Here is a 26,686-nt window from a genome sequence, read left to right on the forward strand (position 1 = left end):
GAAGCAAGGAGATCCACGACTACCGATCCAAGGCCCGTCAGACAGTTTCATGCCAGGGACAAAGAGTTCACGTACCGTCCAGGGGTCACATGCTACACTTGTGGGGAAGAAGGGCACTATGCTAAACAATGCCCAAAGCCGAGGAACGCGGCCCCCAAGCTGAACAATGGTGGAAACAATCCAGCCCCCAAGCGCAACAATTTCAATCCCAACAACAACCACAAGAAGGGTCACCTGAACCATGTGACCAGGGAAGAGGCGCAGAATGCCCCAGACATCATGCTCGGTACGTTCCCTGTCAACACAGTACCTGCCACGGTTTCGTTTGATTCTGGAGCTTCCCATTCATTCGTTTCGAAGAGTTTTGTTTTACAACATGATTTTCTGATACTTCCCTTGGAAAAATCTATGATCATCAAGTCCCCCGGAAATAAGCAAATCGCTCAGGGTTACCGCCAAGGAGTGGTCATTGAGTTCGAAGGACTACAATTCCAAGCAAATCTCATCGTGTTGGAGAGTAAAGGACTGGATGTCATATTAGGAATGGACTGGTTGACCACCAACAAAGGATTCATTGACTGTTTCAATCGGACCGTGATTCTCACCCACCATCATGGCAAGACAATAAAGGTTACAGCTCAAGAAAGACCACGGTCACAGCAACCAAAACTGAACAAAATGGACATTTCTGAACTGAGGAAAGTTCCAGTGGTATGCGAGTTTCCTGATGTGTTCCCTGAAGAACTGCCAGGCATGCCGCCAGACCGAGAGATAGAGTTCAGCATCGAACTAGCACCTGGCACCGCTCCCATCTATAAGAAGCCTTATAGAATGGCACCCTCAGAATTAGTGGAGTTGAAGAAGCAGATAAAGGAATTGTTGGACAAAGGATTTATTCGAGCCAGCTCCTCACCTTGGGGTTCGCCAGTGTTGTTCGCCAAGAAAAAGGATGGGACACTGAGACTGTGTATAGACTATCGAGCCCTCAATATGGTCACCATCAAAAACAAATATCCGATGCCACGGATAAATGATTGGATTGACCAGCTCGCACAAGCCAAGGTATTCTCAAAAATTGATTTGAGATCGGGATATCATCAACTGAAAGTACGGACAGAAGATATCCCCAAGACAGCATTCACTTCCAGATACGGATTATATGAGTTCACAGTGATGCCTTTTGGTCTAACAAACGCCCCCGCATATTTCGTCCACCTCATGAATAAAGTGTTCATGAAATTCATGGACAAATTTGTTGTGGTATTCATCGACGATATTCTGGTATACTCAAGGACACCAGAAGAGCATGCTGAGCACCTCAGAATTGTTTTGGGAGAATTAAGGAAACATCAGTTGTACGCCAAATTTAGCAAGTGCGAATTTTGGCTAAGACAAGTTGGTTTCTTAGGCCATATATTGAACCAAGAAGGCGTGGCCGTAGACCCAGAAAAAGTCAAAGCCATACTTGACTGGAAGCCACCCGCCAACGTTACAGATGTGCGGAGTTTCCTAGGAATGGCCGGATATTACAGAAGATTTATTGAAGGATTCTCCACTGTGGCAAAACCTATAACACAGTTGCTCAAGAAAGATGTCGGGTGGTTGGTGCGACATATGCCAAGGGATGGCTTATCACTGTGGGAGCCAATAAAACGTCGCCGGTGCCTGGAAACGGGATGAGGCGAAGACATGCACGCCGGCGGATCTTACCCAGGTTCGGGGCTCTCCGAGGAGATAACACCCCTAGTCCTGCTCTGCGGGGTCTCCGCATGATCACTAGATCAAGGAAAGGTAGCTACAATTGCTCCTAGAGCTGTTGGGTTCAAGGGAGAAGAAGAACAAGGCTAGCTCTTGCTTCCCTCTATCCCTATGGTGTGTGTGCTGCGTTCAGAAGCTAACCCTTTGCATGGGTGCCCCGGGGAGTTTATATAGGCCTACCCCCCGGGGGTACAATGGTAATCCGACTGGGATCTGGTCCCAGCCGTCAGTGTCTACGCTCGCCGGCTTCTCCGCCGGCTGCTGGGTCCCGCCGGCTGGTGGGTCCCGCCGGCTGCCGGCTACTTGGTCGACAGACCGGTCCCACCGCCTAGGGTTTTGTCGGCGGCTGCTTACTGTAGCCGCGCCTCTGATGATGAGGGCTTTGTCGAGGTGAGCGTGGCTACAGTGGGCCGCCTCGGGGGCTATCACTGTAGCCTCACCTCGTCTTGTCTCCTTAATGGGGCTCCTGCTTTCGAGGAAGGGAGTGGCCGGCTTCTGGAGGCCGGCTATGCTCTTGGCCGACTAGGAAGAGCCGGGCCGCCTTCACGCCTCTCTCTAGCTGAAGGGGCCCGCAGTCCTTGGGCCGTACAGGAGTGGGTCGTGGATGACGTCGAAGCTAGCGTGGCTACAGTGCCGAGCCGCACGGGAGACATCCCTCCCGTACGGCCTCCTGTAGCCATGCCCGCCTCGGGCTTCGGGGGTCGTGGGCCGCACTGTGGCCATACCCCGTCAGGTCGCCGTTATGTAGGAGTGGTTGTGGTCTTGGCCGGCTCCTAGGAGTCGGCGTCCTTCTTGGCCGGCTTCTTGGAGTCGGCTACCCCGTAGTCGTCCTGGGGAGGAGTCGGTGAGGCTGGGTCGCCTTCCGGGAGTCGGCTTTAGTGGTAGCCGGCCGGGGAAGGCGGCCCAAATGCTTGGAGTGCTTGAAGGCCCAAAGGCCTGATAAATTTTCTGAAGAGCCAGGGGTAGTCGGTTAGGCTACCCGTGGCCATTTACTCCGACAAAAGACAAGAAATTTGTATGGACGGAAGCATGCGAGAAAAGCTTCCAAGAACTCAAGAAGAAGGTGACAACCGCACCGGTCTTAACTGTGCCAGACATACACAAGAGTTTTGAAGTATATTGTGACGTGTCCCGAAAAGGTCTCGGATGTGTACTAATGCAGGATGGCAAAGTTGTCGCATATGCCTCCAGGCAGCTGCGAAAACATGAGGAAAATTACCCAACTCATGACTTGGAGCTAGCAGCAGTCATTCATGCACTCAAGGAGTGGAGGCACTTTCTGTTGGGAAATCGCTGTGAAATATATACGGACCATAAGAGCCTCAAATATATTTTCACACAGCCGGAGCTAAATTTACGCCAACGACGCTGGTTGGAACTGGTCAAGGACTATGATGTCGGTATTCACTACCATCCAGGGAAAGCAAATGTAGTGGCCGATGCCCTTAGTCGAAACCCTAGCCCAGACAATGACGGTCCGCAAAACTTGAGGCCTGAGTTTCAGCAAGAGTTCGCTAGCTCAACATGATGTTAGTCTCTGAGGGAACCATATCAAATCTGGAGATACAACCCACCATGGTGGAACAAATTAAGAAGGCTCAACAGGGACATCCCAGCATCGAAGGTATAAAGAAGAAAATGGACCTTGGTAAGGCTACAGAGTTCGTCACAGACAGTGAAGGAACATTATGGTACGGAGACAGACTTTGCGTACCTAACATTGAGGAACTCAAGCAACAAATCTTGACCGAAAGCCACACCACTCCATACTCGATCCATCCTGGAGGAACCAAAATGTACAAGGACATTCTGGAAAGATTTTGGTGGCACGGTATGAAAAGAGATATAGCCACATTTATTGCTTGTTGCAATTCATGTCAGCGCATCAAGGCCGAGCATCAAAAGCCAGCAGGGCTACTCCAGCCAAACAGGATACCAGAGTGGAAATGGGATGAAATAGGAATGGACTTCATTGTCGGATTACCCCGATCACAACACGGAAATGACGCCATATGGGTCATCACAGACCGACTAACCAAGGTTGCTCATTTCATTCCCGTGAAGACTACCTACTCCACACAAAGACTGGCCAAACTTTATCTCTCCCGTATAGTTTGTTTACATGGAGTCCCAAAGACTATAATATCCGACCGAGGCACACAATTTGTCTCCAAATTTTGGGATCACCTACAACAAGCTCTGGGCACGCAACTAGCTTTCAGTACAGCGTACCACCCTCAGACTGATGGACAAACGGAACGTGTAAACCAAATCCTAGAAGATATGCTAAGAGCCTGTGTGCTCACCTATGGATCCAGTTGGGAAGAGAGTCTACCGTATGCCGAATTTGCTTACAACAACAGTTACCAAGCTAGCTTGCAAATGGCACCCTTTGAAGCATTGTACGGACGGAGGTGTCGTACCCCACTGAATTGGTCAGAAACAGGTGACAGCCGTATCTTCGGCCCAGACATGCTTAAAGAGGCCGAGGAGAAAGTTAAGCAGATCAGGGACAGACTGAAGACAGCGCAGAGCCGACAAAAGAGCTACTATGATCAGAAGCATCGTGAGGTCAGCTTTGAACCCGGTGATTCCGTATACCTCCGAGTATCTCCTATGAGGGGTCTAGAACGGTTCAAAATTAAGGGGAAGCTAGCCCCAAGATTTATTGGACCATTTTGTGTAAAGGCACGAAGAGGCACGGTAGCCTACCAACTAGACCTACCCAAGGAGCTATCAGACGTCCATGACGTATTCCACGTCTCACAATTGAGAAAATGTGTGAGTAACCCGGAGAAGCATGTACCCCATGAAAGCATTGATGTGCAACCAGACCTCACCTACAGAGAAAGGCCAGTAAAGATTTTAGAAGAGTCTGAACGGAGGACCCGTCAGAAAACGACAAAGTTTTTCAGAGTTCAGTGGAGCAACCACACTGAGGATGAAGCTACATGGGAAAGGGAAGATTTCCTTCGGACAGAATATCCATATCTATTTGAGGATCAGCAGAAATCTCGAGGACGAGATTTTTCCTAAGGGGGTAGGTGTTGTGACACCCAAATTTTTATTTGGACTTTTCAAAAAAAATATTTGACTTGAGGGAGGTGATTTAAATTTTCCTTCAAAAGAACCCTCCCTTTCAAAATATTTTTTTTGTGGCAAGAGTTTTGATTGGATTCACCCAAGACTTGTTTTGATCTTGGAGATTCTTGTTTCTATTTGGACTCAAGACAAAATGCTTTTTACTTGAGAAAAATGCCTTTTGAAAATCTCTTTGAAATTTGCACTATGGCTTTTGGATAAATCCTTTGCCACTTTCAACAATTCCCTCTTGCCATGGCCTTAGTGCAAATCCACTCTCCTAAACCTTCCCTCATCTTTGGATCATGATTTGCATCAAATCCAGCAAGTTGAACCTCCTCCTAGATTTATTTTCCATTTAAATCTTATCAAATAAATTTCTGTCTTCTATTCTAGCCATTGGTGATTTACAAAGGAGCTACCCTTTCTGTTTTGATTTTTGCCCCCAAACCTTTTCCCCTTCCTAGTCCCTTGAACCCTCAACCAAGATCCATGAAGATCCACTGGTCTTCAGTTCAAATTTTTCAAACTACACTTGCTACAAGTTTGGACCAGATTTGTCAAATTTGGTCAAATTCATTCAAATCTTTCTCCAAAAATTCTAAGTAAAATCAGGCAGCCTCTGGGTACATTGAGTGGTCACCTCACCAAGTACCAGCTCCAGAAAAAAATTTCTCATTGCCAAATCATTCTATCGAACTCCTGCAGTGCATTGTCAATATCAAGTTCAGTTAAGTTCAGAGAACAGTTTCAGTGCACTGTCGTTTTCTTCAGAACCCGACGTCGATCTCGCCAGTGTCGCTGTGTCGCCGTGTTCCCTGTCCCCTCCCCCTTGTCCTCTGCACCGCACGAGCGTCTGGCACCTTGCGGACGTCGGCGACGAGCAGCAGAAGGTGCGCCGCCCCGTGACCGACGCCAGCGGCGGCTTTGCGGCCGCCAGAGAGAGGCGCGGCGCTGACGGCGCCACCCAGCGCCGCCCAAGCCACCGGAGCTCACCGCGTGGCCTCCCACTCCCCAGAACGCGCTGCCACTCTCGTTGTGAACCGCAGGGCGCGGAGCGCGCTCTCTGCCGCCGTCATGCCCGTGCGGCCACCCCACCGTGGACCGGCGCCATTACGCCAAGACCAACCGAGATTTGCGGGGGAACGACACCAGTAACTCCCACTGATGCTGCCTGGCCACTCAAACCACCTGCTCATCCACTGCATCGCCGTAATTGCTCGCCGGAGATTCTCCGTTCACGGCCACCCCGTCGATCCGCCTATAAATAGAGGCCCTGAGCTTCAGCTCGAGCCCACACCACCTCTGGACTCCACCTAGAGCACGCCTAGCCACTGGAAGGGCCCCGAGGAGGTCTCCTTCCTCGTCTCCGGCCGCCGCGACCCGCCACGGGATCCAGCTCGATTCGCTCCCGTGCGTGCGCCTCTGCCTCCCATCTCTTGCCAGTACCTTCACTATGCATCCCTCCTTCTGACCCGCGCTTCAATTCGAAGTTTGCAGCCCTCCACCGGAATTCTCCACCATCACCCGAGCCGCCGTCCGCCGGAGAAAGTGTCGCCGTCAACGTGGTGCTCTCCGATGGTCGAGTCCACTACCCACCGACGCGGAAGAACATGCTGAAGCTCTTGGTACACTCCGATCTCCCTGTCTCGCCGTGGTTCGACGCCGGCGACCACCGCAGTCTTCGGGCGCCGGCGAGCTTTTTAAACCTGACATGTGGGACCCCCCTGTCAGCCTCTCTTCTGTTTCCCACGCGAAACGTTTTCTGTTGGCGCCTTCGGGCAAATACGCTTTCCCTCTTGAGCTTGCGCATTTCCAATCGAACCGTTTTCTGTTTTCTCAGTTAAAACCCTGGAACTTTTCTGTTTCATTATAGATGGGTCCCTGGACAGAAACCTTTATAACTTCTAAATGAAAAGTGATTTTTGAGTGAGTCTTTTTCTGACAGTCTTAAAATTTTGTCTAGTTTTTTTATGAGATTTATTTGGAAAAATTTGGAGAAATTTTTATGCACGCGTTGGTTTTCACGTTAGTGCCCGTTTTCGTTATGCCGTAGGTTCCGGAAGAGGTGACGGAGCCGCGAACTTCGCCGAGCTAGACTCCGACTTCTCCGAACCAGGAAAGCATTTTGAACCTTTTATATGACAGGTGTTTTGCATGATTGCATGAAAGTTTGTGCGTGGCATATGAGTATCGATGAGTTCCCCGTTGCTTGTGAGGCAACTACCCGCATGTTCCAAAGTTGCGATGATCTCTGGTGAGAGATGGCCTAATCATGTGGTGACATGAAGGGCAGCAAGGTGGTACTGTTGTAGCATACCAGCCTTGCGTCATCCGACAAATCCCGACGTTAACGTGGACGGAGCCACGTTATCGTTCTTATCCCTTCCGTGCTACCACATGTTTCATTTGCCAGGATGCGGTTTAGTAAGTTGGTAACCTCTTTCCATGTACACACCAAACAGAGGGGCTGGGATGATGGTACCTTGGCCCAGGATTAAAGCCAGTCGTCCGGTCAGGGGGCATGGGTGTTTCCGGTTGGGACCGAGAGGGGGGCACCCCCTTAGAGCGCGCGTATAGAAATTTGATCCCATGCTACGCGAGGTTGTAGCCTCCCCGTCTCAAGGTTTTTCTTGAACGTTGCCGAGGGTGATCCCTGGCTTCGGAATGTTGAATGGGTGTGTACTGGTTAGACGTGTTGCTTCCAAAACACCGTAAACGGAACTAGTCCCCGTGACTACTGAAATCCGTTGGCTGTGGTTAAGTACAAACTCTGCAGAGTCAAATTCTTCCAAGTCATCGTATCCATGACCAAGTAGTGAAATCAATATATCCATATCTATCCGCGTGGAAAACTTGTCCCCGGTGAACAAGCTCAAGTGGTAAACCCAGTTTAATTATTATTACTGTGGATGGACTAACCCTATATTTGCCTCGTACTTGTAATAATTTATGTTCTCGAGCTACTGAATTATTGAGCTACAATATAGGCCCTTTATGTGATGTCGCTCAGACGTCCGACTGTGGCATGTTCGTCTTTTATTTTCTGTTATAAGCCCTATATGTGATGTCGCTCAGACGTCCGACTGTGGCATGTTCGTCTTTTATTTTCTGTTATAAGCCCTTTATGTGGTGTCGCCCTGACGCCCGACTGCGGCATTATTATTCTTGCAGTTTCCTCTCGAGGAGTCATTCAGACCCTCGTTTGGCACAAGCGTTATTATTCTTGCAGTTTCCTCTCGAGGAGTCATTCAGACCCTCGTTTGGCACAAGCATTATTATTCTTGCATTTTCCTCTCGAGGAGTCATTCAGACCCTCGTTTGGCACCAGTACTACTATTCTGCAGTTTCCTCTCGAGGAGTCATTCAGACCCTCGTTTGGCACCCAGTAATTATTATCTCTATGCCTGAACGCACTGGTTAACTTGTTCATATGCTTCATGTTTACATTTGTTATATCTTATGTCCGAACTGTCTTGCGAGTACTTTCATAGTACTCACCTGGCTTGTTGATTTGGCCAGATGTGGACGAAGGCGATCTCTTGGATGAAGAGTTTGATAGCGCGTCCGACGCCTAGAGGAGTCCCAGTCAGTCCTGCGCGATCCGAGATTTTGGTCACTTGTATTATATACGCTTCCGCCACCCGCAATAAGCCTCCTCGAGCCTCACTCCGACGCTCGAAGAGCTGTAGTCTTCAGGAGTCATATCACTCGCTTCGCGGTGATATTTCCACCACCGTTATTATCGTGTGTTTGTAGTTATGCCACCCTATCCGCCGTCTTGTTTCATCGGCGTGCTTGTAATAAATTGTTGGGCGGTCTCCGCTCAACCTTGTATTATATTCAGTACTCCTGGTATTTTTCTTCTGTGACAAAGATATTGTCTACCAGTGGAAGGAATTCTTCCTTACTGGTCCGTAAAAGGGATTGGTCTCTCAATAATTATTTTATTGAAAAACCGGTCGTGACAGAAAAGGACAGAGTCCTGCTTTATTATTTATCATAATACATACATTGTCACGGAAGTATGTACATTATGAGAGCCGGTGGCTCAAGTGTAATAAGGCCGAAGCTGAGCTATATTCCACGACCGGCGGGTCTCCTCCTCCGACTTACGTGAATTTTTGTGCTCTCGAACATCGATGAGGTAGTATGACCCGTTGTGCAAGTTCTTGCTGACTATAAAGGGCCCTTCCCAAGGTGGGGATAACTTGTGTGCATCTGTCTGATCCTGGATGAGCCGGAGCACCAAGTCACCTTCCTGAAAGGTTCTGGACTTAAGCCGGCGGCTGTGATAGCGGCGCGGCTCTTGTTGGTAAATCGCCGAGCGAGTTGCTGCTATATCACGCTGTTCATCCAACAAGTCAAGAGCATCCTGACACGCTTGTTCATTGTCCGTCTCAACATAAGCCGCCACACGAGGCTAGTCATGACGGATGTCGCTAGGGAGAACCGCCTCGGCTCCGTAAACCATGAAGAAAGTCGTATAACCCGTAGACCTATTAGGAGTAGTATTGATGCTCCATATCATAGAGGGTAACTCCTCCACCCAACAACCCGGCGTCCGCTGCAAAGGGACCAAAAGCCGGGGCTTGATGCCTTTCAAGATCTCCTGATTGGCTCTCTCAGCTTGACCATTGGATTGGGGGTGAGCCACTGATGAAACATCAAGTCGAATATGCTCTCGTTGACAAAATTCTTCCATGGCGCCTTTAGACAGATTGGTACCATTGTCAGTTATAATGCTGTGTGGAAAACCAAAGCGAAATATCACCTTTTTCATGAACTGAACAGCCGTGGCCGCATCACACTTACTAACTGGCTCTGCCTCAACCCACTTTGTGAACTTGTCAACCGCCATCAAGAGGTGGGTCTTCTTATCCTTGGACCTTTTGAAACGTCCAACCATATCAAGCCCCCAGACTGCAAACGGCCAAGTGATTGGAATCATCCTCAACTCTTGAGCCGGCACGTGAGCACGTCTTGAGAACTTCTGGCAACCGTCACATTTACTGACTAAGTCCTCTGCATCAGCATGAGCCGTCAGCCAATAAAAACCGTGACGAAAAGCTTTGGCCACAAGGGATTTTGAGCCGGCATGATGGCCACAATCCCCCTCGTGAATCTCTCGTAAAATTTCTTGCCCTTCCTCAGGGGAAACACAACGCTGAAAAGCCCCAGTGACACTGCGATGATGCAACTCGCCATTGGCAATTATCATTGACTTAGACCGCCGGGTTATTTGTCTGGCCAAAATTTCATCCTTAGGCAATTCTCCCCGGGTCATGTAAGCCAAGTATGGCACTGTCCAATCTGGGATAACATGAAGAGCCGCCACCAACTGTGCTTCAGGGTCTGGAACAGCCAAGTCTTCCTCTGTAGGTAACTTGACAGAAGGGTTATGCAGAATATCCAAGAAAGTATTAGGCGGTACCGGCTTTCGCTGAGAGCCCAGCCGGCTTAAGGCATCAGCCGCCTCGTTCTTTCTGCGGTCAATGTGCTCTACTTGGTAACCCTGAAAATGTCCGGCAATGGCATCAACTTCACAGCGATAAGCCGCCATGAGGGGGTCCTTGGAATCCCACTTGCCTGATACTTGTTGGGCCACCAAATCTGAGTCGCCAAAGCACCTTACCCGGCTTAAGCTCATCTCCTTAGCCATCCGAAGACCATGGAGCAAGGCCTCGTACTCAGCTGCATTGTTAGTACAGGGAAACATCAACCGTAGTACATAACAAAATTTGTCACCTCGAGGGGAAGCTAACACGACTCCAGCCCCCGAGCCCTCCAATTGCCTGGACCCGTCGAAGTGAATAGTCCAGTATGTGTTATCCGGTTTCTCTTCAGGCATCTGCAGCTCTGTCCAATCGTTGATGAAATCTACAAATGCTTGTGATTTGATAGCCGTGCGTGGCACATACTTTAGACCATGAGGCCCAAGTTCAATGGTCCACTTAGCGACTCTTCCTGTGGCTTCTCTGTTTTGGATGATATCTCCTAAAGGAGCAGAACTAACCACAGTGATAGGGTGGCCCTGGAAATATTGCTTAAGCTTCCGGCTTGCCATGAATACCCCATAAACAAGCTTCTGCCAATGTGGATACCGTTGCTTGGACTCAATAAGTACTTCGCTGACGTAGTAAACCGGCCGCTGAACCGGATGTTCCTTACCCGCCTCCTTGCGCTCCACCATGATGGCCACACTGACGGCTTGTGTGTTAGCGGCTACATACAATAATAAGGGCTCCTTATCAACAGGAGCAGCAAGAACTGGCGGTTCAGCTAACTGTCTTTTCAAATCCTCAAAAGCGGTGTTGGCAGCATCACTCCAGACAAAGTCATCTTTTTTCTTCATCATCTGATACAGCGGTATGGCCTTTTCACCCAACCGGCTTATAAATCGACTTAAAGCAGCGATCCGACCTGCCAGACGTTGGACGTCATTTATACACGCCGGCTTAGCCAGAGAGGTGATTGCCTTGATCTTCTCCGGGTTAGCTTCAATGCCTCTATGAGAAACCAGAAAACCCAAGAGCTTGCCTGCAGGAACACCAAAGACACACTTGGCCGGGTTAAGCATCATCTTGTAGACCCGAAGATTACCAAAGGTCTCCCTCAGATCGTCTATCAAGGTCTCCTTCTCTCTGGATTTTACCACAATATCATCCACATAGGCATGAACGTTGCGCCCAATCTGATTATGAAGACAATTCTGTATGCACCGTTGGTAAGTCGCCTAGGCGCTCTTGAGCCCAAACGGCATAGACACATAACAGAAGGCTCCAAAAGGGGTAATGAACGTCGTCTTCTCTTGGTCCTTAACTGCCATTTTGATCTGATGGTATCCAGAGTAAGCATCCAAAAAACTTAAACGCTCAAAACCCGCCGTAGCATCAATAATTTGATCAATACGGGGGAGAGCAAAAGGATCAGCCGGACAAGCCTTGTTTAAATCCGTATAATCCACACACATACGCCAGGTGCCGTTCTTCTTGAGCACGACCACCGGGTTAGCTAGCCATTCTGGATGAAAGAATTCAACGATGAACCTGGCCGCCAAGAGCTGGGCTACTTCCTCACCAATGGCTTTCCGCCTCTCCTCATTAAACCGCCGGAGAAATTGCTTGATTGGCTTAAATTTTGGATCAATATTAAGAGTGTGCTCAGCGAGTTCTCTCGGTACACCCGGCATGTCAGAAGGTTTCCATGCAAAGATGTCCCGGTTCTCATGGATGAACTCGATGAGCGCGCTTTCCTATTTAGGATCCAGATTGGCACTAATGCTGAACTGCTTAGATGAGTCGCCTGGCACAAAGTCAATAAGCTTAGTCTCATCGGCCGACTTAAATTTCATTACCGGCTCATGCTCCGTGGTCGGCTTTTTCGAAGACGTCATATCTGTCGGGTCAACATTATCCTTGTAAAACTTTAATTCCTCTGTCGCACAAACAGATTCAGCGTAAGCAGCGTCACCTTCCTCGCACTCCAAGGCTATCTTTCGGCTGCCATGAACCGTAATGGTCCCATTGTGACCCGGCATCTTGAGCTGCAAATATACGTAACACGGCCGTGCCATGAACATGGCGTAAGCCGGCCGCCCAAATAAAGCATGGTACGGGCTTCTTATTTTGACCACCTTAAAAGTCAGTTTTTCCGCCCTGTAGTTGTACTCATCTCCAAAGGCTACTTCCAGCTCGATCTTACCAACTGGATACGCCGACTTACCGGGCACCACACCATGGAAAACAATATTGGAATGGCTGAGGTTTTTATCAGTTAATCCCATACGACGGAAGGTCTCATAATAGAGGATGTTGATGCTACTGGCTCCGTCCATGAGTACCTTAGTGAATTTATACCCACCAACTTGAGGAGCCACCACCAAGGCCAGGTGACCTGGATTATCAACCCGGGGAGGGTGATCTTCCCTACTCCATACAATCGGCTGCTCAGACCATCGCAAGTAACGTGGAACTGCCGGCTCAACAGCGTTCACAGCCCTCTTATGAAGCTTCTGGTCTCGCTTGCACAAACTGGCAGTAAACACATGATACTGTCCACTGTTGAGCTGCTTTGGATGGGTCTGGTATCCCCCCTGCTGCTGCTGCTGATTACCCTGGCCAGATTGCTGGTTAAAACCACCGTGATTACCTTGAGAATTCTGAAAATTGGAATTTGAACCGCAGCCCGGGCCATGAAAGCCGCCGCCACCTGAGCCGCCGCCCTGCCCATTGTTACCGTTGAACATGCTGGAATTCTTGAAAGCTTTCATGATCGCGCAGTCTTTCCATAGATGAGTGGCCGGCTTCTCCCTAAAGCCATGCCTTGAGCAGGGCTCATTTAACAACTGCTCAAGCGTCGGGCCTGACCCGCCAGACCGGGGAGGCTGTCTCCCCTTACGTCGGTGATTGTTACCCTGCGTGTTGGTGTTGGCCACAAACTCCATACCATCATCGGCCTTACGCTTATTACCTCCCTGACTCGCCGGGTTATGCTGAGGGCCCTTGCCGTTGCCATTCTTCTTTCCCTTCCCTGTCTTTTCCTCGTCAGACGCGGGATCCTTGGTACTATCAGAGTAGGCGTACTTGACCAGAGCCGCCATCAGCGTACCCATATTGTTGCAATCGCGCTTGAGCCGCCCAAGCTTCATCTTCAGGGGTGCAAAACGACAATTTTGCTCCAACATTAAGACCGCAGAGCCGGCATCCATCTTATCAGACGAATGTATTATTTCCTTGACCCGGCGTACCCAATGGGTTGTAGACTCACCTTCTTGCTGCTTGCAGTTAGTCAAATCCATAATTGACATAGATTGCCTACATGTATCTTTGAAGTTTTGGATGAACCGGGCTTTCAGCTCTGCCCATGACCCGATGGAATTAGGTGGCAGTCCCTTCAACCAAGTGCGGGCAGTCCCATCCAACATCATGGTGAAGTATTTGGCCATTGCCGCTTCGCTGACCTCCAGCAACTCCATAGCCATCTCGTAGCTTTCAATCCATGCTCCGGGCTGTAAATCAGCCATGTAATTAGGTACCTTCCTAGATCCTTTGAAATCCTTGGGCAGACATTCGTTACGAAGAGCCGGCACCAAACAAGGGACACCTCCGGTCCTCGTAGCTATGCCTGCCTCGATAGAAGCCGTCGGATAAACCGGGAGGGGTTGGTAAGTTGTCAGCTAAGCCGCCTGCTCCGCCTCTTGACGTGCTCTGTCTTGGTCTACCGCGTTAAAGGCTCCATTATGCGCCGGGCCATGGCCAGCTGGCAAGTCACGGCGCCGGACGTTGCTTGAGCTGGCCGCTGAAACCATGTGTCTGCTATAACTTGGGCTCCGGCTTGGACGAGGGGTTGAATGAATCTTGTCCTGGCTGTATGAATATGCCTCCTGTTGTGCCAAAGCCGTCTAAAGAAGTTGTCTGACCCTGCGGGTTTCGACCGTCGTTGGAGAATCACCCTCGACTAGGAGAGCCGCCAGTCACGTCGTTGCAGCGATCATGTTTTCCAACGGATTGGAATAATGACCCGGTGGTATTGGCACGTATTGAGGTGGGGCAGTATTCACACGGGAAGGCCCCATCACTTGCGGCTGAACCGGCGTTCCAGCCCCGGGTGCTGTGATTTCTGGCGGGTTACTGGGCCCTGCACCGGGCGTGTTGAAGAGGTTTCGAGGATCATAAACCGGAGGGAGCCGAGATTGAGCCTTCTGATGCCTCCTTCTCATGACCTCATTGGATGCGTTCTGATCCATCATGAGCCGGAAAGACTGCGCCTGAATCAGTTGAGTCTGAGCGTCCAGAGCCGCCCGTTCTGCAGCCATCCCGATTCCTTCCGGTGCCAGATCTTCCTTGGCTCGTGTTATATCCAGCTTTAACTGTGCCACCTCCGCATCATGTTGAGCTTGATCCGCTGGGACGACCGTGGTGGTTAGCAGGGCAGTCATCTTATCCATGAGATCCATCAGCACCTGAGCCGGCGAGTGCATAGGGCCTCCTGCCCCAGTGGCGGAGTTTTGAACAGGTTGCGTGCCGGCCATGAAGATTCCAACCCGGCTTGGCGGCTCAAAAGGGTCCGGAATACTGTCGCCATCGGAACAACCCCCGAGCCTGCCGTCTCGAAGTTGATACAACGAGTCCGTCTCACCTGTGGATGATTCATCATCAGAGCAGATGGTCGTCTCATCGCTAGATCTAGATCCTTCAGAGAGTCCTCCGTGGATGCATCCCACGAAAGCACGCTTCAAGGCGGGCAGAGTCCGGGCGGGTCTCGCACGCTGAGCCGTCTCGATGAGGTCGGTGCAGATGTCCGGCTCAGGGCCCGGCTCGCCGATCTTGCCAATGAAAACGTGGATTCCGCTGAAGGGGACCCGGTACCCGTACTCGATTGAGCCGGCGTCGGGGCCCCAGCCTACGTCGTTGATGTAGAGCTTGCCGCAATGACTCTTGGTCATCCGGCCCACAGCGTATCCCTTGAGCCCTTCGAAACTGCCCTTCAAGAACTCAAATCCAGCGTGTGCTGGCCCCACGGTGGGCGCCAACTGTCGTGGAATAGTCACGGCAGATGCCCTTGTGAAAAGGACTTAGTCGTGGAGCCATCGCAACTAGGAAGCATAAAGGGGTTAAAGCGGGACAAAGGACACGAGGGTTATACTGGTTCGGCCCCTTACGGTGAAGGTAAAAGCCTACTCCAGTTGACGTGGAATTACTAGGGTTTCGATGACCAGGGAGCAAATCCGCTATGCCTGGCTACCGATTTGATGTTATCTCCCTTAAGCCGCCGGTGGGTCATTCCCTTATATACACGGGTTGACACCCCGCAGCCTACAGAGTCCCGGCCAGCTTATAAATAGTATCCGGCTCGGTAACCAGTTAATCTTGCCTTACAACACAAGTCACGCCATTACGGCGGTTTATCACTACGGGCCTTAAGTCGCCTACGGGCTTTAGGCCCTTTATTGAACCGCCATCTTCAAGCTTGATATTGGGCTTCATATAATGAATTGCTATAGCATAACCCGGCCCCTCCTAGGCGGGTTACACCAATAGTTATATCCCCAACAGTGGCAGTTGACAAATTTACCAAGTGGATTGAGGTAGAGCCGGTCAGCAAGTGTGATGCAGCGACTGCAGTTCAGTTTGTTAAAAAGCTGATCTTCCGCTTTGGTTATCCTCATAGCATCATCACTGACAATGGTACTAATCTGTCCAAAGGAGCTATGAAAGAGTTCTGTAAATGAGAGCATATTCGGCTCGACGTTTCCTCAGTGGCTCATCCACAGTCTAATGGTCAAGCTGAGCGAGCCAATCAAGAAATCTTGCGAGGTATTAAGCCCCGGCTTATGGTTCCCTTGGTGCGAATGCCGGGTTGTTAGGTAGAGGAATTACCTTCCGTGGTTTGGAGTATCAATACCACCCCCAACAGGTCAACAGGCTATACGCCTTTCTTCATGGTCTATGGTGCAGAGGTGGTTGTCCCAAGTGATATACGTCACGACTCGCCCAGAGTGGAGGCTTATGTTGAAACTGATAATGAGACAGCTCGACAGAACGCAATTGATGCTTTGAATGAAGAACGTGACCTTGCGGCGGCTCGTTCAGCAATATACCAGCAAGACCTGTGTCGCTATCATAGCCGCAGAGTTAATACTCGAGCGTTTCAAGAGGGCAACTTAGTGCTCCGGCTGATTCAAGATCAAACTGATATGCATAATCTGTCTCCACCTTGGGAAGGACCTTTTGTGATCAGTAAGAACCTCAACAATGGCACGTATTATCTCATTGATATACGTGAGCGCAAGGAGTCACGCACCTCTGAGCAGGAAACCAACAGGCCTTGGAACATTGCTCATCTTCGGCCTTACTACACCTGAGCCACCGGCTCTTATCATTGTACATACTTTCGATGATGTGTATATATCTTTTTATGATCAAATATAATAAAGTCGGCATCCCTGAGATATTTGGGGCCTCTATCGTTTCATTTTTGCGTATCTGAGTCTTTATTAGTTTGATCATAAGGTCACTTAGGGGCTTCCAACCCACCGGGTTTAGCTTTCATACCCTCTTGACCAGGCATGAGAGGCCAAATTATGAGTTATCCTGCCTGTTTGCAACTTGCTACTCCGCCAGGTGACCCGCTGAACTCTTAACAGTCAATCTTTTTAAGACCATGGACTTGTTAAGGTTAAAACAGCGGCTTGTGTCACGTGAGAGCCATCTTACGGTGAGCTAGGATACACTCAACGGTTGTGCGGCCTTGAAAGCACAAGGCATGTGTGCCAACTTGTTTGGTCCTGTCTTGGAATACGGCCTAGCAAGATTTGAGATTTGTTGCATCTCTTTTTGATTTTTATTAACTTTTTATTTTTGTGCACATTTGAAATACCCGGGTCGTGAGGCTCCGGGTTATGACATTCATTTTTTGTCAAATTTTGGGTTGTAACCCGCCCTGGCTTTGGAATTTAAGTCGCCAGTATGACTAATTGGAATGGCTGTCGCTATGTGGCTGCAAGCCTTTGGGGTTGTCACCCACACTGGCTATTGATATCTAAACTGCCAGCATGATTCGACTCTACAAGACATGCAAAACTTCAGATGAACATGAGTGTTTTGGTACGGCTCATATATATGATCACAACAGACTTGTTATAAAGATTAAACTGGCGGATCAAAGTCAGGATCAACATGCACGAAGGCATGACATGGCAGATCATTATTTGAAAGTTATCCTATTATAGGGCTTTCAGTTGAGCCCAAAGGATAGTGCATCAAGTGTTTTTAAACCGCCCTCCTACAACCCGGCCTGCGAGCCGCCTAGATCATCGTCGTTAGGGTCAGTTTTCCTCGTGGCGCCTTGAAAACTCTGGGTCATCCTGCGCCGGCTCTTCCTCTTCGACCATCTGAAGGTCAGCCGATGTCCAATCGATGCTGATTAAAACTTCGACATGGCCTCGTCGTTAAGTATAATTGAAGAGTCAAGATCAGGGGTGAAGGTGTGCTTACGCCTAGGAGGAACAAGATCCATCACTTCATGAGTGGGCGGCTTAACTTTGTTGTTGTTTTTATCATAAACCGACGTATAATGGTTCAAGTTCATTCTTCTACAAGCTTGCACGCTACATGCCGCATCTCCCTGACACAGTTGTTGAAGTCTTGTGCTTCAAATCTTGATTGGTCGTCCTTGAACTCTGGACATCCGGTGGCTATCTCCTTCGGTTCAAGTTCTGATTGCCATGCTTTCGCCTAGCCTAGAGCAACAATGGCTCCGGTGCGGGCAGCTGATAATTTGATCTCTTCAATTTGAGCCGGCGCAATTGACAATTGCTCTAATACCGTCTTGATCAGAGTCGGCAGCTTCTTTCCGCCTAATAAGGCTGACAGATTGCGTTGTGTCCCAGCGTATAGCTGCTCAACTAATGAATACACTGCCGTCAGCTTGAGCAACATATTTTGGCCAAGATTGGCGCTTCTGGGGCCTGTTCAAGAATTGCCAGGCGGGTTAAGTATTATTTATGGGACAAATGCATTTTTGCCCCTAGTTGGAACCTACCCATGGGTTTTGCCCTTACTTTTCGACTCTGCTCAGTTTTGCCCTTAGATTTTCCTCCGAGGTCGCCCGAATGCCCTTTGACTGTTTGACCAATACTTTGAAAATTCATAACAAATTGATATGAACTCATAAAAATGCAAATAAGATATCAAAATGTTTAGATAAACGTTACCTTTATGTGTATGTCATTTGCATTCAGGAAAAAAGTACCTTTTAAGCTACCTAAGTTTATTAATGTTTTTAACATTATTAAACATAAAAAGGTATAAATAATACTTTTTTCATGAATAAAAATTACATGCAAATGTAGGTGACGTTTTCTAAACATCCTGATATCTTATTTGCATTTTTTCTGAGTTCATATCAACTCGTTATGAAGTTTCAAAATAATGGTCAATGTCGTTTGAACATCTATAAAAAGTTGATATGAACTCAGAAAAAATACAAAAAGATATCTGGATGTTCAGAAAACATCACCTACATTTGCGTGTAATTTTTATTCTTGAAAAAAGTATTTGTATACCCTTTTATTTTCAATAATGTTAATAACATTATTAACCTTTGGTAGTTTAAACGATACTTTTGTCCTTAATGCAAATGATATGCACATAAAGGTAATGTTTGTCTGAACATTTTGATATCTTCTTTGCATTTTTCCGAGTTCATATGAATTTTTTATGAATTTTCAAAGTATTGGTCAAATGGTCAAAGGGCACTCGGGTGACCTCGGGGGAAAATCTAAGGGCAAACTGAGCAGAGTCGAAAAGTAAGGGCAAAACCCATGGGTAGGTTCCAACTAGGGGCAAAAATGCAATTGTCCCATTATTTATTATGGATCACCAGACGGGTCAGGTAATGAAACACAATTGTTTAGAACTTACCAAAGATGGCAGCTGTCATGTGAGTAATATGTTGCTTTAAGCCGGCAAGCTCATCGGTCACCGTCTTAAGATGAGCTTCAGCCTCTTCGGCTCTCTTCACTAATGCAGTTTTCTCATATTCCCAGGTGGCTCTCTCAGCATCAAAGCCTGCTTTGATTTTCTCAATTCCTCTAATGAGGCCTTCAGATCTGACTTGGACTTAGAGGTTTCGGTTTGCTGCAACTTTAAGCTTCTTCTTAAATCGCCAACTTGCGATTCCTTCATGTTCAATTCTGCCTGCAATGAATAAGTCATTGGTTACAACACAAGGAGCAAGTCTTGGTAATACAATTAATTAAAGTCCCAAGCACATTGCCAACAATATACTTGGCACTTGGGGCTAATGTAGGTCACTTCAATCTTTATTGAAGACCCGACTCACTTTGTTAAGTTAGACCGGCCCTTGGGGGCTATATTTTTGGTTTTCATGATTATAAGTCCCGACTCGCTTTGTTAAGTTAAGCCGGCCATTGGGGGCTATGTATTTGGATCTTAGAGCTAATTATCAGTATGGCTCATCTTATTAGTATGAATTAATGGTTGGAAAGTTGTACAAGGTTCATTCAAGATTAATATTTGAAGACCCGACTCACCTTGATAAACATAAGCCGGTCCTGAGAGGCTACAGTTTGGACATTTTCATCAAGTCTATAGCATACTCAACATTTTCCTACACTATAGACTTGGCGGCTATATAAATACATATGGAAAGGGGTTATCACCATACCTCATAATGTTCCTTCATAAGGTTCACTAAGTCGGTTTCCAGGTCACGGCTAGCATGAAGGCGGTTCAGATAAACTCGTGGATGTCACTTGCACTAAGGGCATCATAGCTTTCCAGATCCAGCTTCAACTTGCCCTTGTCTGCGGCTGGCGGCTCTTCTTTGGCGTTGTGTTTGGCCAAGACAGTAGGATTCCCTGGCTCTACATAGCCTGTGCCAGTGATGATGACATCCTTGGTGGTCTTGTCAGAAGGGACTTCTTCAGTAAGCATGGCAGGGCTGGGCGGTTTAGGACTTGGCGGGTCATGTGTGATGGGCGGGTCAACCTCAGTGTTCATTGGATCAAAGGTTGTGGTATCAGCTTGTGGTGGCGGGTCATTAGCAAGGTCTTCAGGGTCTTGAGTTGAAGCCCCTGGGATTTCTGGCACTTGCTTCTCTGGTTCAGCAACTTTGCGGTCCTTTGAAGAACCACTCGCTTTCAATTTCTTGCCCGCCTTTGCTATGCCTCTGTGACAAACATATAAAAGCATGAGCATATCATTACAACCTATTGATCAACAGATGAAAATACTCACCCTTGAGCGACTTTGAAGACAGGTATCTGGGTTCTGGAAGAGTAGCCGGACGATGGAGGTGTCTTCTGATAATTTGAGTCGGAAGGATTAAGAGGTTGACGTATAAGGCCAGCTAATGGGTAAAGAAAGTCTGGGTTATGTGGCACCTCAGGTCAACATTTGCGAGGAGCAGGCGTATTAGGTAAGCCGGAAACGAGGTCATGAGAGCCGCCACTCCGGGTTGGGCACCTTCAATCGTGTTGTTGTTTCTTCAAAAGAAAGTTGGGGTCCAAGTGAGCAAGATGATGAGAAAATTTCACCTTCCGGACGACCCGCCGAATTTGTGTTCTTGGTAAGGTTTTTGAGTCGGAGGAAATTATAGTTACCTCTGCTGCATCTGCATGGTTGGTCTCTGCCTCTTCCTGAGAAGAGACAACGTCAATAAGTTGTACAAAGAAAAGACCAAGGGAGTCAAGTTCTACCTCCGACTCATCGTCAAGTTGGAGCAGTTCTTCAGCCGATGGTTTCTTGGGCCGACCTGGACCTCGAGCTTTTGTCTTGGGTTTTTTGGTTGGGCGGCGGCAGGCAGTCTTTTCTTCCAAAAAGGAGAGTCAGCCTATATGCATGTGAGAAAAGTAATGAAATAAGGAAAAATTAAAGAGATAAATAAACAAGACGAAGCTTGGTCTGATGGCTTACAGGAGGAGCCGAGTTAAGTTTGCAGAAGGGATTCAGTCCCACTTTTTGACAATTTTCCATAGGTTCTCCGAGCAATGACTTGACTATATCAGTAATATCTTTGTCGCTTAAGGATGACTGATTGAGACACAGTGGATCTTTCGTGTCTCCGGTATATTCAGACATCAAACCGCTACGCCGGATTGAAGGTAATATCCTCCAAGCAACCCAACAGCGGGTCAAATCTACTTCAGTTAAACCATTAGCTACCAATGCTCTTATTTTGGAGAAAGTGGGAGCATATTTAACGTGCTCTGTGGCGGTCAATCAGTCTAGAAGCTTGATGTGGATGTTGAGCCGGAGGAGCGGTAGCCCGGCAAAGGATTTTCATCAGCCGGAGAAGTATCTTTGCAGTAGAACCAAGTGAAATTCCAATCCTTGGGGTGGCTAGGCAGCTTGGCTTCAGGAAAAATCATGTCTCTCCGCCTTTGAATGGAAATCCCTCCAAGTTCCAAGCTGGGTCCATCAGTCATCTTAGTTTGACGATTGAGGTAAAAATACTCTCTGAAGAGGTCAATCGTAGGCTCCTCTTCAAGGTACACTTCGCGGAATCTTTGAAAGTTGCATAAGTTGGAGACGGAGTTGGGACCAATATCTTGAGGATGGAGCTGGTAAAAATTCAGAGCATCGCAGAAAAACTTTGACCCAGGAGGGGGAAAATCGCGGAGGAGGTGGTCTGCAAAGATCACAATTTCGCCCTCTTGGGGCTCTGGAGTTGTTTCAGAACCAGGGACCCGCCAGTGTATGACCTCCTTGGATGGTAAAATCCCCATATCTACATATTCCTGCAATGAGAGTTCGGAGACTTGGGAGGCGACCCAGTCGCAAGGAGTAGGAGTCTTGCTCATTGTTGGCAGGTTAAAAAGCAGCAGTCTGAAAATTTAAGGTATGGCGGGTTAAGATTAAAGTGATAAACCGCTTAAGTATTTGCAAAATAAATCAGTGGCAGTGAGGTGTTTATGGATAAAGGATAAATTATTATGATGAGAGTATGAAGGAATTATAAGCCGCCCTGGTGATGAGGGAGCGATGACTCTCAGATTAAAAATTAAAGTATGGCAAGACATGATATATCTGTTGAGCCGGCTAGAGACTGGCAGAGGACATAATTATTATTTAAGCCGCCCAAGTAATTTTTGCAAGACAATCATTTATGGATATGGGGTTGGTGAAATTTCTACTAAGTGTTGGACAAACAAGTTTTACAGATTACAGTTGCAATTATAGATCTACCGCAGTTCAGAAAAGGGAAAAAATTAAAACCTAAAAGCATGGCCGCGGAAGAACTGGTGAGCTGGGGATTGAATCTCAGGAAGAAGGGATGCATCTGCGGTTTGAGACAAATGCTAAAACTACTACCGCACGGCTTTAGTATTGTTTTTGGATCGAACTAAGTGACAGGTGGATGAGCCAAGGTGAACTTGGGCGAACACGATGAACACCGACGAACTAGGGTAACCTAATGCAGATTGGAAGTGAGAAAAAGATGAATACCTGGAGGTGCTAATGTGCGGCGGGTGCGTGTCGCAGCTCTCTGGCCTAATCAGGCTGATGCAGCGGCCCAGTTGAAGTTGCTGGTCAAGAACGGCGGCGGTGGAGCTCCGGTCGCGGTGACGGCGTAAGGAAGACGAAGGAGAAGAAGAGGGAGTCGGGGGTAAAAATGAAAAAGGGGAACCCCCCATCCCTATTTATAAGGGAAAAAGCGAACAGTAAAATGGCAGGTGCGGAAATCGAGGAGATGTCATGATTATCTCAACACTGGAGGCGCCTCGATTCTCGGACGACCATTTAATGCAAAAAGATTCGTTGTGATGTCATAGGTTTTTCTGAATTTACTTCACATGACGTGATGGCGGGTTGCGGTGGTTTAATCAAGAATTAAACATTGGAAAGATGATTCGCCAACCTGAAGCAGTGAAGATTGACATGAACAAGTTCAAATCAAGCCGGGGGCCTAATGTTGGGATATAACCCCGAGGTGTGAACCGCCCAGGAGGTGCCGGGTTACACCGTTGGCGACTCAATATGAAGAAGGCCCAGGTAGGTCCAAGAAGGTGAAACATGAAGGCTGGTGGTGGCTTACAAGGTGGGCCTGTTGAAGGCCCAAGACCCGGCGGAAGGATCATGACCCGGAGAGTGTAAGCCGCCATGTTGGCGACTTGCCTTGCAAGGCAGGGTGACTCAGAAACCGAGTTGGTCATGTTGTATGATCCAACTTGGACTCTTGTAAGCCCAGGGTCCCGACCTGTGTATATAAAGGCGAGACCCTGCGGCGGGTTAACTTAAGAAACAATTGATCGATAGCTAGGTCAAGCGATTCCGCTCCCTTGTAATTGATTCCCGAGCAATAGCCAACAAAAGCAAGAGTAGGCTTTTACCTCATTGAGAGGAGCCGAACCTGGGTAAACCTTGTGTCCTTTGTCCCTTTCAACCCCTTCGAGCTAACCCACGTTGCGATGGCTCCACACCTAAGTCCTTTTACAAGGGCATCTGCCATGACAAAACCACGACACCTCCCACCTTCCAGGGACCATTGGCCCACCTCTGGACGCCGCCGCCCTACATCTGGCGACGAGGACGACAATGGCGACGCATGAGACGGCGACGGGCACGGCAGCCGAGCGCGGGCTGCGCTTGTCTTTTTTTTTAAGTTTTTCTGTTAATTATGTTCTAAGCACCGTGGAGGCCGTGAAGACTATAATGTTTAATATGTTTTAATCATTATGTTTGCGTATTATTTGATTTTTCGGTATTTATTTGAGTTTTGCGATTTATTTTATATCATGTCCACCCCGAACATGATTTGAGGTCGTTGGGCGCACCGACACGGCAACAGCCCGATCCGGACATGGGCTACCCATTGCTGCCCCAAACGGAAGCAGACCAAAGCGGGGGGCCGTGCGCCGGAGTTGGCATGGAGCAAGCTGAGGTTGCCATGGCATTGGCTAGGTGAGAGCTAAAACGACTTTTTGTCAGGGAAAAGGCAGCCTCCGCTGCAAGCGCTCGTTCCACTCTGCAAGCAACACTATTTTTTAGCCTGGACCGCCAAATCCGATGTGGAGGGCTGGAGCAACCGTCCAGAGTGGAGCGTTGGTCAATGCCCTAATGGCGCTCTGGCCGAACTGGCGGTTACCTGAAGTTCGGCCCTTATCATTTGGCAAAAAGAAAAGAGTATTTTTTGTTAAGAAAAAAAAATGGATGGTAATGAATTTGGATTTCGAAATTCGAACTCACCTTTCTCCCTGTCGTCTTCTCTGCGAGACCAGGGACCCCTCCCTGTGCCAGAGCAGCCTGGACCGAGTCCATGTGCACCAACCAAACCCCCTTCCTCCTTTCCCTTCCCCGTACCGTCTCTCTCCACCACGGCACCACAGACAGATCGCTCGCGGCCGCGAGCTAGGACAAGCTGCGCAAAACCCTCCCCCCCTCTCCACTCTCCACCCCCACAAGCAAAATGCTCCGACGCGTCGCCGGCGCCGTGGCGGCGCCCCTCCGACGCTCCCTCTGCACGGCGGCCTCGCGCTCGCGCCCTCCCTGGGCCCTCACCTATAGGATGGCGCCGCTGGGGCAGGGCGCGCGCCCGTCCTTGGACCTCCACGAGCCCCCCTGCGTCTCCCAGCTCTCCGTCCCCGCCCACCTGGCCGACGGCATGGACTTGGCCGCCGTAAGCATCCAGGCCGCCAGCTGCGACGGCCTCCTCCTCCTCGACTTCGCCGGCACCCTCCGCGGTGGCCGCGACTACGGCGACAGCCTGCCCGCAGTGGCCGCTTTTGCCGCCGCCTACGAACCGGGCGTCAGGCGCTTCGTCTGCAACCCCCTCAGCGGCCAGCTGTTCCGCCTCCCGCTCCCCAGCATGGATGCCGAGAAGACGACCATGCCCTTCGGCCTGCTCACCCAATCCGACGGCTCCCACGGCCCGCCTGACAGGTTCGTGGTCGCCCAACTCTGCCTCCGGGAAAGGGACGGCCAAAGGGTCGTGCGCCGCTTTCTGTCCGAAACAGGGGAGTGGGACGAGCCGCCGCTGTTCGTCCCGGCCGAGGCCCCGGGTTGGCGCGCCATGCCCCTCCACGAGGTGGTGGCGTTCGGCGACCGGCTGTGGTGGCTCGACCCTTACTTTGGCGTCTTCTCTGTCGACCCATTCAGTGACCGGCCGGAGCATGGCTTCGTCGCGCTGCCGCGCCCGCTGCCCAACTTTGACATGGAGGTGCAGCCGGAACTGTACCGGCTCTTGGGTGTCAGCGAGGGGAAGCTGCGCTATGTCGAATTGACCATCAAGGAGCCGTTTATGCTCTACTCGTTCTCGCTCGACGATGAGGGATCCTCCTGGAAGCTAACACATGAGACGAGAATGAACCTGGTGTTGCCTGACAAGTCTACACCACGGTTAGACCAAATGCCGTGGATTTCTGCAATTGATCCATTCAATGCCAACATATTGTACTTCCAGCATGGTGAAATTATTAGTGCTCTCGACTTGGCTGAGGGGGAAAGGATTGGGAGGAGTGCTTTTCCAGACAACATCAAATCTCTGTACCACGGCTTTGTGCCCCTAATACTCCCGGCATGGCTCCCCAGGGCAGGTATATATATGTGCTCCTTTGACATGCATGTTTGATTCATTTGGATATTGAAACTTTGAAGTTTACTGCACTTGAATTGTTAGGGTGCACAGGTTTTAGTCGAACATATTTTTCAATTCATGTGCTTGGAACCTTTGTGCACAGCATGGATATATTTGTTAATTGACCTAAATTGTTTCTGTATTGAAGTTTCTGAAGGGGGTGATTTGGTGGCTGATATCTCAAATGTTGTGTAGACTTAATCATTTCATATAGGCTCATACGTTTCAGAACTAAACTGGCCATGATTAGAAGTGGTCTATCCTGAACTAAAATTCCGCAGGCGGAATTATGTATTACTCTCTTTGTAAACTAATATAAGAGTGTTTAGATCACTATTTTAGTATTCTAAACGCTTTTATATTAGTTTACGGAAGGAGTACTAGAGAATCTGGTGTCTTTTGTTGATTGCACTGGACATGTGATATATCCTGTAGAGTTTAAATGTTTTTCTTCTCTATTTAATGTCTAGCATATATCTGTGCAACTGTCGTGTTAAATGCCGAGCAATATTTTCTGATCCAAATCTTGCTGTGATGAAGAACCATATACATGTGTGTTTAAGTTCTTGTATCTATGGATATAACTGAAGGAACACTTCCGAGCAAGACGACCAATTGCACAAGTAAGACTTTGGCAGACATGCTGGTTCGTGTTGACAAAGACCGGAGAAACTGAAGCACGCCAGCTTAACTTATCTTTGGTAATTCATCTTAATAATTCTTTCTTGTTTGGGTACCCCTTATT

At 48.8% G+C, this 26,686-nt stretch overlaps 1 protein-coding gene across 1 annotated transcript; it reads left to right on the forward strand.

The window, feature by feature from the left end:
• Nucleotides 1–24,425: 24,425 nt before the first annotated feature.
• On the forward strand, nucleotides 24,426–26,617 carry LOC109736081 (uncharacterized). Its single transcript, XM_073506312.1, has 3 exons — nucleotides 24,426–24,521; nucleotides 24,721–25,900; nucleotides 26,532–26,617. The coding sequence occupies exons 1-3, from the start codon at nucleotides 24,426–24,428 to the stop codon at nucleotides 26,615–26,617; spliced, it is 1,362 nt and encodes a 453-aa protein (XP_073362413.1).
• Nucleotides 26,618–26,686: the final 69 nt, after the last annotated feature.

The sequence above is a fragment of the Aegilops tauschii genome, chromosome 1 (genome assembly GCF_002575655.3).
Source record: "Aegilops tauschii subsp. strangulata cultivar AL8/78 chromosome 1, Aet v6.0, whole genome shotgun sequence".
Taxonomy (NCBI): Eukaryota; Viridiplantae; Streptophyta; class Magnoliopsida; order Poales; family Poaceae; genus Aegilops; species Aegilops tauschii.